Source organism: Nannobrachium achirus, assembly GCF_963921795.1.
Source record: "Nannobrachium achirus genome assembly, chromosome: 22".
NCBI classification, from domain to species: Eukaryota; Metazoa; Chordata; class Actinopteri; order Myctophiformes; family Myctophidae; genus Nannobrachium; species Nannobrachium achirus.
In genome coordinates, this window is record NC_137829.1 from 6174739 (window position 1) to 6188734 (window position 13996).

The 13996-nt window shown below is 45.2% G+C and overlaps 1 protein-coding gene across 1 annotated transcript in view; it reads left to right on the forward strand.

The window, feature by feature from the left end:
* The window catches only part of efhc2 (EF-hand domain (C-terminal) containing 2), a gene marked incomplete at both ends in the record, with an annotated part of 23009 nt that extends 15615 nt beyond the window's left edge, over positions 1–7394 (forward strand). The window contains 2 exons of the mRNA XM_080753540.1: positions 4781–4880; positions 7278–7394. Coding sequence (XP_080609666.1) covers positions 4781–4880; positions 7278–7394 — 217 coding nt within the window. The remainder of the gene's footprint in view (positions 1–4780; positions 4881–7277) is intronic.
* Between the last annotated feature and the right edge of the window lie 6602 nt (positions 7395–13996).

The following is a 13996-nucleotide window of genomic DNA, read 5'->3' on the forward strand; positions in this document are numbered from 1 at the left end:
ATGCAGCAAACGAAAAAAAAAACGCAACTGTCCTGTGTGCAAAGGGCTTAACTCGGCTCTTATATTATTTCCGTCATAAGAGGTTTCTTCACTAAGCTAAGTGTAGTGCTCTGCAGCGCAGGGGTAAAGTACCTGTCCGCCACACGGAGCCTGACCTGGAAATAATGCATAATAGGGCCCTTGATGTTCCAATCCACTACTACGGTACATCTGGCGCAACACAACTTTCTGTGTTTGGTGAAAATACCTAAAAAATGGCCAGACATCTCAAATGATGTTGTTCCAGTGACCCCCTAGAAGCACCGATTTTGAGCTACAAATGTTTGCTTTAAAAATATATATATTCAAAGATTTGCACCAATTTTCATGATTTTTCAAAAAAAATAGCAAATCTACAAGCTTGCACTGTGAGCTTGTATATCTGCTATATATTAACAGTTAAAGGCATATAATAATAATGGTTAAAGTGGTTCAAATCCAACGCAACACGGATGCGTTCCAGGTCTAATTGGCTCTATCCCCGTTTGGAGGAGGGAGGCCGGGTGGGGAGGGCGATCTTTGTCTCTGCGATAGTGGCTCCTACGGGCTGGGGCGGCACCTGTCAGCGCAGGGTGTTGAAAGAGAGAAACAGGATAGAGGGGGCTCCTATTGACAGGTGAGCCTGTAGGGTACAATAGCAGCGGCTGAGAGAAAGCACTGCAAAGCAGAATGCCCGCAACACTCCAGATTAAACAAAAGTCTCAAGGTGCACAGCTCAACAGTATCGTGAAACTGAGAAAACAGCCAGCAAACAATATCGAATGACCTTTCACAGTTTATTTACCTCTCCACAGATGGTTGGTCTATCCGTGGAGAGGTCAATATACTATGTGAATTGGACTTTATTTTATTGTCTGCTGGCTGTTTTCTCAGTTTTACAATAGCAGTGGCAACACTGGAATGTATGGTGGTACAACTGGCTCACGGTTGTACAAAAAAAAGTATATGGGCTCAAAGGGGGGCATTACCATGTATGGGCATATACTGACGACATCAGGAATCTCCATTTATGGGCAAAAACGGGACAAGGACCGACAGTTACAGAGATCTCCATATATGGGCAAATTGGGCATCATTCGGATCAGCCATGTGACATCAGTGTGAAGGCCCCATTAGGGATCCCGGGATCCGGGATTCTCGGGTAGAGTGCACGTAATTGGCTCTGGGACCCGTCGTCCCGGATGTTAGGTTTTTTCTTTACTAGAAGCACGGAGTCAATCAGGCTGCCTGACACAGCCGTGCAAGCATGTCGTCTGTTTGAGCTACTAGTCCTTACCCGTTCAAAGATATGAGCTCCGAAATGATGTGCAGTGTGTGGATTATGGGATGTGCACTGTGCACACAGTATATGAGGGATGGAAAGTAACTTTAACTGGTGCTTGCATGCTAATATGTAGGAGCATCAATGTAAGAAATACCCGTTCCATTTAACAGCTACAGAGATACTGTGTACCGATCTGCATGATTTTTGGACAACATCTGTAACAGGGCCAGACCCCCCCCCCCCCCGCCCGCCCGCCCGCCCGCCTGCACACACACACACCACCCCCCCCCCCCCCACCCCACCCCCCCGTGTGTGTGTGTGTGTGTGTGGGTTTGTGTGTGATTGTGCATGGCCTGAACAACAGCGCCCCTCCCTTAACATGTGTGGTCACAAAAGGTACTGTAGGCTAAATAGATATAGATACACCATAAAAATGCTAATATACAGTATATGATTTGTGAAAGTGACAAACGGGCTTCACAGTTATGTTAGGTGTGTTCATATGCTAATGGTGATGCGATTTCAGATCAATTGCTCCAGCCACTGAGGAGAAACGCTGTTTCAGACAGACAGACAGACAGACAGACAGACAGACACTCACTCACTCACTCACTCAGACAGACATTCGCAAAATTATAGTATAGATGTGGAATGATTTTACCGGCCTCCGTGGGGACTTTGTCATCGAAAATAGCTGATCTACCATCTCACAACACGGCGCAAAGTGCCGCTTTGTGAGCTTGTACACGTAGATCGGCTGTTTTCACTAGGCTAGGCTACTTCTTAAAGTGATGCAGAGAAAATAAACACTGACAGCAGACAGATGATATGATAATGACGCATTTACTTTCTTATTGCTGCATCACATGGCCACCCGCCAAAATGTGAAACTATAGCCTACTTTGTTGGTTTGCATTTCCACACAATCTTTTAACCAGAATTAAAACATCTGACAGCACTTTGTGACAGTTTATGGATTGTATTGGCGTAGGCCTACCTTTCGAAATGAGTGGGATGGTTGCGCACTTGCGCTTGTTTGTTTGAACAGAGAAGTGCTATTCTGGGCTCAATGTTGCTCACTGCAACAAGAAGATCATCTTCGCTCTGCTAAGTCGTGATCTGTATTGTTTTTATACAAGTAGGCGCAGAAAACGTCTTTTCACAGAGATATGTGGAAGGAAAATCAATAAGAACATCCATTACTGCTTTTGACAGTCCCGTGAATAGCGCAGCCACAGAGACCATGTGATGATCTGAATTTGATCTGTAGCCTAAAGTGCCGATCGGATATAGGCTAAAGGTCCAACAGCGAGTCCTGAACTGAAGCTCTGATGACAAGCGAGACCCCGCGGACGCAGTCAAAGGATAACGTATCCAATCATATCTTTCTAGAGGGCACTTTTTGTCTCTGCCAGGCCGAGAGGCATAGGAGACTATGTTTTGCTTTATATATATGTATACCAGTAAGACTACCTAATCGGGAGATAAGCGACCGTACACAAACTTTAGAAGGCAATCGTAGCCAATTAGGAGGGAATATGGGAAATCCATGTTAATGACATGACTTTAGACATACTGTGTACCGCTTTGCATGATTTTAGGGCAAAATCTGTTGAAGCAGTGTTCAAAAATGTGTTTAGCAAAAATCGGACCATTGGTGGCACTAGAAGAGGGCCATGTGAGAAATGTGAGTTGCCATCCAAGGAGTGTGTATGCAAAGTTTGGCATGGATAGGGGCAACGGTGGCGGAGATATGAGTAGGGGATAATTGTGACGTGACTGACAGACTGACTGACTGACAGACCGACAGATAGACTGACAGACTGACTGACAGCCGGTGGTGGTTTTGATAGTAACTGCGACCTGACGGTCGCAACCAGTAAGACTCTGTAATCGGGAGATAAGCGTCCGTCAGGTCACATGTATACACCGCTTTGCTTGATTTTAGGGCAAAATCTGTAGGAGCAGTGTCCAAAAATGTGTTTTAAAAAATCTGACTGATGGTGGGGCTAAATGGGACAGATCCATGTTGATGACAGGACTCTAGACATACTGTGTGCCACTTTGCATGATTTTAGGGCAAAATCTGTAGGAGCAGTGTCCAAGAATGTGTTTAGCAAGAATCACTAAGCACTAGAAGAGGACCATGGATAGGGGCAACGGTGGCGGAGATATCAGAGGTAGAAAAGTGTGACGTGACTGACAGACAGACAGTCTTACAGCCGGTGGAGGTTTTGATAGTAACTGCGACCTGACAGTCGCAATTAACGGGAAATCCCAGGAAAAATATTAAACCCTACATCATAGTGGCCTAATTCTAGATGTGAAGGCCGCGTAGCGGCTTGAACCTCTAGTAATAATAAAAAGCTGGTCGTCGGGTTCTCACGGGTCCATACGGGTCCATCCATTTCAAATGGACCGACCGAGACCCGTGGCAATTGAAACTAATCCTACTCAAGTGAACAGTCCGGCTCGGTTCTCAGTTTGGTCTTCGGTTCCAGGCAGATTTGTGCTACCCACTAATTATTATTAATAACTACTACTAATAATGCATCTTTAGCTTCCATTGATTGGTCAGCTGCCATATAACCCCTAGGGAAGATACGGCAGCTGGCCAATGAGTACATGTCTATCGCCATCATGGTCTTTTCATCACTAGCCTGCACAGGGAAAATAAATGTCGGTGATTTGTTTTTTGTTTTAAGGTTTTCAACTGCTCCTTTTATATATCCTCATTGTTTGTTGTTTCCCTTAGATACTTTTCTTGGAAGGGTGATGGGGCCTGTAAACCAGCAATTACATAGCATGACTAAACTAAAACCCTTCATTATGACAAATACACATTAAACTCCTTTACACGGTTACTGCTTCCCAGCTGTCAGTGTTTGAGGAAAACATTTGAATACACTCCAGACTTTTCTTTTTGTATTTGTCAGTCTTTATCTATTCTTTGGGTTCTCATGATGTGTTCTGCCGTACAATATGGCACAACAATGGCACATCTCATTGGCCATGGTGGTCATTTAATGATAATCACGTACTATTAGACTGCAATCACCTGTTGTCTGGCCAATGAGATATGGCGCTGCACCATTTCGTATGGCAATAGTTTTAGCGCTCCCTTTACCTGGAATGAGGTAACTTACAACGCACTTTAAATATCAACTCATTTCACTGGGGCGATTTAGAAACCTGATCATTACGTAATCTTGTTGTTTTAAATTGTCATTGTTTTAATTAAGGCGTCTCATTGTTTTGTTGTTTTCATACTTGTGTTTTCTAGAACACAAACTGTTTTGTCCTGTTCTTAATTTGATATTCTTACTCTGTTGTGTTATACCTTTTTGTAATCTCTGCATCATAGAAAATACCGGCCCTGCCCTCAATGTATTTCCGTGAAAATAAATAAAGGTTGAATGAATGAATAAATATGTCAAGAGAATTGCTGTGTGTAATCTGGATACATATTTGCTGCAGGTACACAGATGGAGAAGAGATTGACTACCACGCCTTCTTGGCTGGCATCAATTGGAGGGAGAATCCAGCTCCCCCGGTCCTGCCTGATGAAATCCTGAAGGTGAGAAAGTCAGAGACTAAATGGCGAGGGGCATACTCTCGTACATGGAATACAATAGCCATAGAACTGGAGATTCTAATGAGAAAAATGAAAAACTAAAGGTGACTGAGTGAACAAGCAGAAAGCACGTTACTGAATATAATTGAGATTCCCATGGCCATAAGGGTGAGCTGAAAGAAAGGGAAGAGTGAACCATCAGTTGAATAGACAAGTGAAGCAATTTAATGGTCAGGGAAAATGACATGAGACACGACGGGCAGGAGAAAACAGAACAGAGTTCCTCTGATCTCCTCTCCCAGGTCTGTGTGTTTACTACGTAACGCTGATTTAGCGTGCCATGCCTCAACGAGAGAGCTAAACAGAAACAGGTGACCGGGACACACACGATGCAGAGATGGCAAAAGCGGGAGACAGGCATTGGCAGAAGAGGAGGGTGGGTGGGTAGTTGTGTGTGTGTTCTTGTGTTTGTGTGCGTGCCTGCACGCATGTGTGTGTGTGTGTGTGTGTGTGTGTGTGTGTGTGTGTGTGTGTGTGTGTGTGTGTGTGCATGTGCAGTCACTCACTTGCTCGCCACGCACCACACTTCCTTCTCAGCTCTCTAATTTTCTTATTTTCTCACTGGTTTCCAGCTGCTCTCTTCCTCGCAGGGTCCTAAGCCCAAACCAATGTGTCAGTCTACAGTCAACTACTCTGGCTTCCTTAACGAGATCCGTGGAAATACAGAAGAACAGTGAAAACACAGCGCTGACATACAGTACATGTCCAAAACTGTGTTTGTTTGGTCGGCCGATACCTACAGTAAACGCATTCTTCTTCGTTGTTCATTCCAGACAGTATTCCGTTTTTTTCTCTTTTTTTCATAAAATTCATAAATACCTCGACTGCACAACTACCTCAACAGTTACACCCTACACATGTGAATTATTATCTCCAGTTATGGAAAACTATGTTTATCTATTCAAATATATACATAGCCCAATACTGAACATAGCCCTGAACATAGCCCAATACTGTGGCGTCTTAAAAAATAAATAAAATCTGAGTTTCATTATTTGTTGTTGTAACTGTATTGATTTGGAAAATGAGCCATTCAATTGACTGTTTACCTTTTATTATTCCTGTTAACTGTCTCACCATCAACAGTGGTTTCTCAACTTTGTTCATACAAACCCATACCGTATACTTTTCTATTCTCTCTTTCTCTCTAATATAAAAGCCTAATATTCACGGATTGCTGCGGCAATAAAGTCTTCAATGGAGGAATTTACTTGTTCTCTCTCTCTCTCTCAAAAAGTAGTCAGTGATTGGACAACTTGAATTAAAATAACCAGTTCAGTTCAAGTGGAGAAGTGTTTCTTTGTAGTTACATGTTGATAGGTGGTAGGCGCTACTACAGGGGGTAAGTGTAAAATGGAAGAATTATACATACAGTACATAGAGTACATCGAAAATCTGTCAGTTGTTCTTCCCATGACATGTCCAGGACCATCCGCAGTGCCAGTATGCGTGTGTACGTCCCACCAGGCACGTGCACACATAGACATAAAAGGGGGCTTGAGCCCCAGCCCTTTTATCCGTCTGTAAAAAGTGCCTTCTCTAGAAGATGCAGTTTTTACTATGGTGAAAGAAATGCAAATGCTGTCTTTCCATTCCAGGCTGACGGAAAAATAGCAGATATACAAGCTCACAGCGCGGCACCGAGTGCCGCGCTGCGAGCTTGTATATCTGCTATTTTTGAAAAATCATGATTTTTCTTTGCAAGTCTTTGAATATATCTATTTAAAAGTGAACATTTGTAAATCAAATATTTGCTTCTGGGGGGTCCCTGGAACAACATATTTTGAGATGGGGGTCCATGGCTAAATACCTGTAATTTTGGGGGTCCTTGACATGAAAAAGTTTGAGAACCACTGATTTAGAGGAAGGATTTAGAAGTCGGGTCAAAGATCGGGTCAAAGATATTCATAGACTTGCACACATTTTCACGATTTTTCAAAAATAGCAGATCTACAAGCTCGCAGCGCGGCACTCGGTGCCGCGCTGTGAGCTTGTATATCTGCTATTTTTCTAAAGTTAAAGCATAAAATAATGGTTAAAGTGGTTAAAATCTAACGCGACTCAGGCGCGTTCCAGGTACTGTATTTGAGAGTTAAGTAAGTCTATCAGGCACTGAAAATAGCCGACTTCCAAGCTTTCCATGCCATACCTGAAGGCTGAAGACCATGCTAGTCTATGGAGCACTGAAAATAGACGACTTTCGATATTTTCACCAAAAGGCCCTTTTCGAAATGTCAGCACCTGCGTCCCACCGAGTTTCTTCTCCTGTGTCGTGAGAGTCTTTAGATCCAGACTCGTAATAATAAATAGTGAGCCGTGTGTTCCCCTGTGTGTCTCCAGGTTAATGTGGGCTGGAGCGGTGAGGCCAGGGGACCTGCTGTGAAGAACGTCAACTATTCCGTTTTGCTGGAGGAGACGTTCAGCGGTCCCCCCATCATCACCGACCCCCCACAGTAGCCTCAGCGCCATCCCATCTCGACAGAGAGACGCACACAGAGGGAGGTGAATGTCACTCTATGAGTCTTCAAACACAAGCCACCCACACACACACACACACAGTCACACCAACAATATCTCTCCTAAATTAAAGAACACGTGTTACATTCGCAAAGCGACGTCTGTGTTTTGATTTCGTTCCGCCCTGGAAATGTGTAAAACAAAGACGCATAAACCTGGTATGTGGAGAGCTGGGAGGAGGATCTGGTAGAAGTGTGTGTGTGTGTGTGTGTGTGTGTGTGTGTGTGTGTGTGTGTGTGTGTGTGTGTGTGTGTGTGTGTGTGTGTGTGTGTGTGTGTGTGTGTGTGTGTGTGTGCGCGTGTGCGTGTGTGCGTGTGTGCATGTGTGTGGACATGAATTGGCGTGAAACCCTCAGAGACACAGTAAAAGATATGAGGCGTTAAAGCAGAAACATATTTCAGCTCCAGGCAGACAGGCACGCACATACGTTATGATTACAGCGCAGTGCACTGTATCCCCCAGCCCTGTGGTTTAAGTTGATAAGGGAGGAAATTGCCTTCAGAATGGATGAGTGTACCGATGACTGTACCCTGGCTAAATCCACCAACAAGACAGGAGCCAGCTCCACTGTCAGTCAGCGCGCAGCTCTGAAGACCACGGCCAAGAGATAAGCAATACTGACACCAAGAAATCTGCAACGCGTGTCTAGACCAAAGAGCATTTATATAATACCTCATACCTTCGAGAATATATTTTATAATCTGTTCCAGCACTGCCTGACAGGTTGGCGTAAAATGCAAATGGGAATGTAAACTAATAGAGAGAATTCTCTAGTAAGCCTGTCACAATTTCTTATTGCTGCTCTCGTCTGAGAAGAGTCTTGCTGGGGTCGTCATGCTGGTTTCTATTTAAATAACGGATGGCGTTAAATAAGTCACCATATTTAAACAATGGAACTTGCAAAGGATGGGTTAGGGTTAGGGCTGGGATGATTTTGAACAGTGCGCGCACGTGTGTGTGTGTGTGCGTGCGTGCGTGCGTGCGTGCGCGAGCGTGCGTGTGTGTGTGTCATTACAAGTATAAAAAGACACAGGTTGCTCAGGTTGGGGCGCCACTTGTAATCAGAGCCTCCATCTCAAATGCTGTTCTGGGGATAACTCAAACATTTAGTACTCAACCACCATATACCCACCACATGCACCCCCCCATTCTGAGCTGGCACACATGCACGCACGCGCGCACACACACACGCGCACACACACACACACACACACACACACACACACACACACACACACACTCACTCACTCACTCACTCACTCACTCACTCACTCACTCACTCACTCACTCACTCACTCACTCTTTCTCTCTCTCTCTCTCTCTCTCTCTCTCTCTCTCTCTCTCTCTCTCTCTCTCTCTCTCTCTCTCTCATTCGCCCCCAGTGCCTCTTCCCCTTCGCACAGGGCACAGAAAGAGTGCATGACATCATTGCTGGCATTATCAGGTCCTCGCTGTCTGCTTTCACACATACTAAAATATTAGCCTCCGGAGTCACCCGCCCCATGGTCAGCAGCACAGAGAGTGACATATAGATGCGCTGGTGCAGGAGGGGCACCGGGGAGCTTCCCGAGCGCATACTTAGCCTTTTATGCCTCCTGAAACATGTTCCAAGAGGAAGGACAATAGGGTGTGTGTGTGTGTGTGTGTGTGTGTGTGTGTGTGCGTGTGTGTGTGTGTGTGTGTGTGTGTGTGTGTGTGTGTCTCTCGCTCTCCCTGTCTCTCCCTCATCCGCCTCTCATCTTTGTCTGCGTGTCCTTTTCCCTCTGTCTTTCTCACACACCCACGCAGGGGCGTCACAAGGGGGAAGGGGGGGGGGGGGAGTGGGACTGAGTTACTAGGGCCCAAGGTGGAGTGGCCTTAATTATTTTATACTTTAGCTATTGAAAAATAGCAGATATACAAGCTCACAGCGCGGCACCGAGTGCCGCGCTGCGAGCTTGTAGATCTGCTATTTTTGAAAAGTCGTGAAAATGTGTGCAAATCTTTTTTTGTTATCAAATCTTTTTGATTTTTTTTTCCCATGGAATCTAGAATCAATGAAGGATAGACATGTATCATGAATAAAAATAGAAATGTAACAACAAAACACAACAACATATATACAGTACACAACTCAAAAACAATAAAGTAAATACATACAAAGGGAGAAAAACAAACGTAAACCCACCCACCCCTCTTTCCCTGGACCAACATTGTAATTATAGTGCGTACCTGTGCCAGGTCAGTAACACTAATGACCTCTTGAATCATATCTTTAAGCTTATCTGCAATACCAGACCATAATGTGTGCAAATCTTTGAATATATGTATTTTTTAAGCAAACTTTTGTAACTCAAAAAAATAATAATCACAAAATAATTGAAGTGAATCCTTGTACCCAGGGCCCAGAATTTGGTGCGACACCCCTGTACCCACGGATTCCCAGATTGTGCCCTGTCAGGTCATGTGGCACGGCAACACTCGAGCAAGTGTTGAACTCGGAAAGAACAGCGACGCCGTCACGCGCCATTTGAATCGGACCGCAACATTTGGTATGCCTCCACACTGACTCGCATGTGAACCGTATAACATTTTTCTTTAGAAGAAGGGGGGAAGGGGGGGGAGGGGGGAGAGGGGGTAATAAAATGACCAAATAAACAAATCAACCTCCTTGTTAATGTGTCCAGCTTAGCCTCATCACAGCCACGCGGTGTTATTTTCGGCGGTGTTCCCCCGCCCGGTTGAGGGAGACAGAGTGGGGAGTCTCAGCGCTGTAAAGACTCTCTGCCTCTCCATCCTCTCGGTTCCACTTTACTGCTGTTCTGCTCATGACTACAGTGCTGTAAAAGCTGATATGCAGGAAGGTCTTAAATGTCTCTGGGATTACAAGGATCTTGTGTTAGAAGGATATTGTGTCACTCACTCACTCACTCACTCACTCTCACACACACACCAGCAATGCATGTGTAAATGTGTGTGGGCATGATGTGAGTGTTAGTACATGCACATAATAAGTGTGCGAGTGTGTGTGTGTGTGTGTGTGCGTGCGTGCGTGCGTGCGTGCGTGCGTGCGTGCGTGCGTGCGCGCGTTTATGTGTGACTGTGACAGTGAGCGCTCATGCATTGCATGTCCAATGCAGTCATAGCTAATCCATAAAGTCTAAACGGTTAGAGACATCTGAGAACAAGAGGGGGAATGTGTTTCTGTTTACTGGCTGTCTGCCTCTCTTGTCTCATGACAACAACAAAATCCCGACCTGGAATCATACACTCACGACAAACCTGTGTCCATGGGTTGTTTTTCTATATGAGCTCTTCTCCCTGCAGGTTCAACCCTGGCCCGGTGGTTCACTCTTGAGCAAGCTGAAGTTCTTCTTGCAATTTTATATTATGTCGCTGGGTCAGTCGTCATAGGACAGGCTTATATGTATAGACAAAAATACAATTACCTGTCCTCTATTCTTGTCAAATTTGTTCAATAAGTGGTTAGCGCTTTGCCTCACAGCTAGAAGGTCCTGGGTTCGATTCCCGCCGGGGGATGCTGTGGGAGCTGGGGGCGTGTTTCTCCCTCCGCGTCATCAGCGCCCACACCCTAGGTGGGGTCGACGATAGGGCCTTTCAAACTGTGTGGAGTTTGCATGTTCTCCCCGTGTCTCCTAGGGTTGATACCCTCACAAAAACATGCAGTAATCCTGGTCTCAATAATGCCTCCCCCTGGCCAGCCGGGGCGCTTGATGGAGGGGAAAGAAACTGGTTGGAATAACGTGTTCCTTCCACGCGCTACGTCCATCCCGGGGAAATCCCCCCTGTCAGGTGAAAAGAAACAACTTGGACTACTCATGCATTGAAGGAAGCATGAGGTCAGTCCGTTGTCTCCCCAGGCACGGCAGAGGGAGAGTAGAGCCCAGGATTACATAGGCAATTGGCACTGGGTGAAAAATGGGTTGCAAAATCGTGGGATAAAAATTATAAAAAAAATAAAAAAATGTGTTCAATAATCCTACAGTAGGCCCAGAGACAAAAGGCACGTGACCTACTGCTGGCTACCTATATTTAAAAGAGGAACAAGGGATGGAACAATATGAACATTTCATATCACGATTATTGTGACAAAAGAAATTGCGATTCACAATATTATCGCGATAATCAAAATCCATTAACCTGGGGCGGAACATTTGATAGAGAGTGAAAAAAATACTGTATCAAGTACGTATATTATAAGTAACTTTTACCAATTATAGAGGGTCTAAGTGGTACCGGATATGCAGCTCGGCAAATAAAAGGTGAATTGATCCCAATGCATGACGGGGGACGATATCACGATAAATTAAATCTCCACGATACGATTATCGTGAGTGTTTTTTATCATGCTAAAAGATAATATCGCGCATCGTCCCATCCCTACCGGTATATCTAAAAGAGGGACCACTGCCGATGTCCCACGGGAGGCTGGAGAACAGATTGAGCTGCTTAGCTGAGTGTTCTCTGGCTGGGCTGTAATGTAGGTCTCCTAGAGGCTCTTCTATGGAGAGATGAGGAGAGTTTAGCAGACTGTTTTCTGGCTGCTTTCCCTCATTCCAGTGATTCCTCAGTGCCTATGGGCATTGGCACCGAGAGAGAGAGTAGGGTGGAGGGAGGCGAGAGGGCTAAGGCGTAGAGTGGAGTAGACCCCCGCTATACAGGGTCAGCCACTGCCCCAGGTGCACATGGGGAAATAGTTAGTTTCTCTCTCACTCTCTCTCTCTCTCCATCTCTCTCTCTCTCTCCATCTCTCTCTCTCTCTCTCTCGCTGTATCTTCCAGGCCCTTTCTATCTCATTCTCTCAATCTTTCACTTTCTCTCCATTATCCTTCTGTATTTCCGTCTCTACTAATCCCCCGTCCAGTTGCAAGGCCTGCTGTTCTCATTCCACAAGCTGAAATATGTGTATATGTGTGTGTACTGTATGCTGTGTGTGTGTGTGTGTGTGTGTGTGTGTGTGTGTGTGTGTGTGTGTGTGTGTGTGTGTGTGTGTGTGTGTGTGTGTGTGTGTGTGTGTGTGTGTGTGTGTGTGTGTGTGTGCGTGTGTGTGTGTGTGTATCGAGCGCAAATCGTGCCACATGGACGTTGCTACACTCGCGCGCACGCATTCGATTTTATCTGTGTTGTACTGAACGCATGAACGTCTCCTGTAATTTTCAAATGGCTTTTGAATCATAACGCGCAGACGTCGCCGTCACGCGTCCCCGTGTGCCTTCTCTTTTGTGCCTCACAGGGGAACGCGAGGTCGCGTAGTGTTAGGCGTTTGTGGCGAACGCATGTGTTAACGCACGCATACATCTAATGGCCATGTGGCCATCATGCGTGAGACGACACGGTCAAATGCAGCGCCGCTATGAACTGTACGCGTGATTGACTTGTTGCTCTGCTCTGGAACGCACGTGTGAGATGTGTGCCACCCATTTGATTCAGCGCTAAACCTGCGTGTGTGTGTGTAGACGTGTATATCAAATAAAAAATCCATCCAGACGTTCATGCGAGCATGCGTTGGTCTGTCACTGTCGCTGTCTGTGCTCCTTAGGGCTGACGTGACGTCACAAAATAGCTTGATTTATTTTGATTGTGGTACAATACAGACCTTAAAAGGACCACCGGTGGTCCTGGGGGGGGGTTCCAAGTGGACCACAGCTAAATGAAGGAGTTGGTAACCAAATGGACCTGTTATGTCTCACTGACGAGTGTTTGTTATCCTTTTGTTATGCTTATGAATCTAAATTAAGTCAGGACGGCCGAGCGGTCTAAGGCGCTGCATTTAGGTTACTGTCTCCCCTGGAGTCCTGGGTTCGAAATCCCACTTTTGACATCAACATTTTCTGTTATGAGATACTTAAAGTGTGGTTCCTGTGGAAATAAGCTTCGGCTTTCTAGGATCTCCTTTTAGTTGACCTTGTACCAGTGATTTGTACGGTCATGAAACTGTACTTTTTCTATTGCAAACTTCTAATAAATTCTTCATCAATCAATCAGTTTGATGTGTGCATCATTTTTACTAGTTTCTCGGGGATCGATTGATGTGTACATTGTCACACTGCACTGGTGTTGTTGTTGCTGCTCCACACTTTGAAACAGTAAAGTTTATTAGAAAATAAATTATCTGATCTTTTCACGAACACATGGATCTTTTGGCTATTGAGAGCGTAAACATTAGTACAGTGATATGATTATACAATGAGTGCCCTATAGCAGAGGTCTTCAACAGGGGTTCTGCGAAATTGACGCTTGTTGTAGCCCCGTCCCCCCGAGGTGGTAGGGGTCCCTGCTCCATCTTCACATCACTTAGAGGGTTCCATGGCCTGAAAACGTTGAAGATCCCTGCCCTATAGGGCTTATATAACAACATCTGTAATTGGATTCATGAAGCAATAAGCCTTTGAAATGCCATCCATCTATAAATATATTCCTCTCCCCTATCTTTTAATCGTTCAATCCAATTTTTTAACTACAGACTGGATCCCAATAGTCATGTATTCAAGTAGCTCCCCCTTTTTTCTTTCCCCCCCCCCCCCCCCAAGTCAAATGGTCTT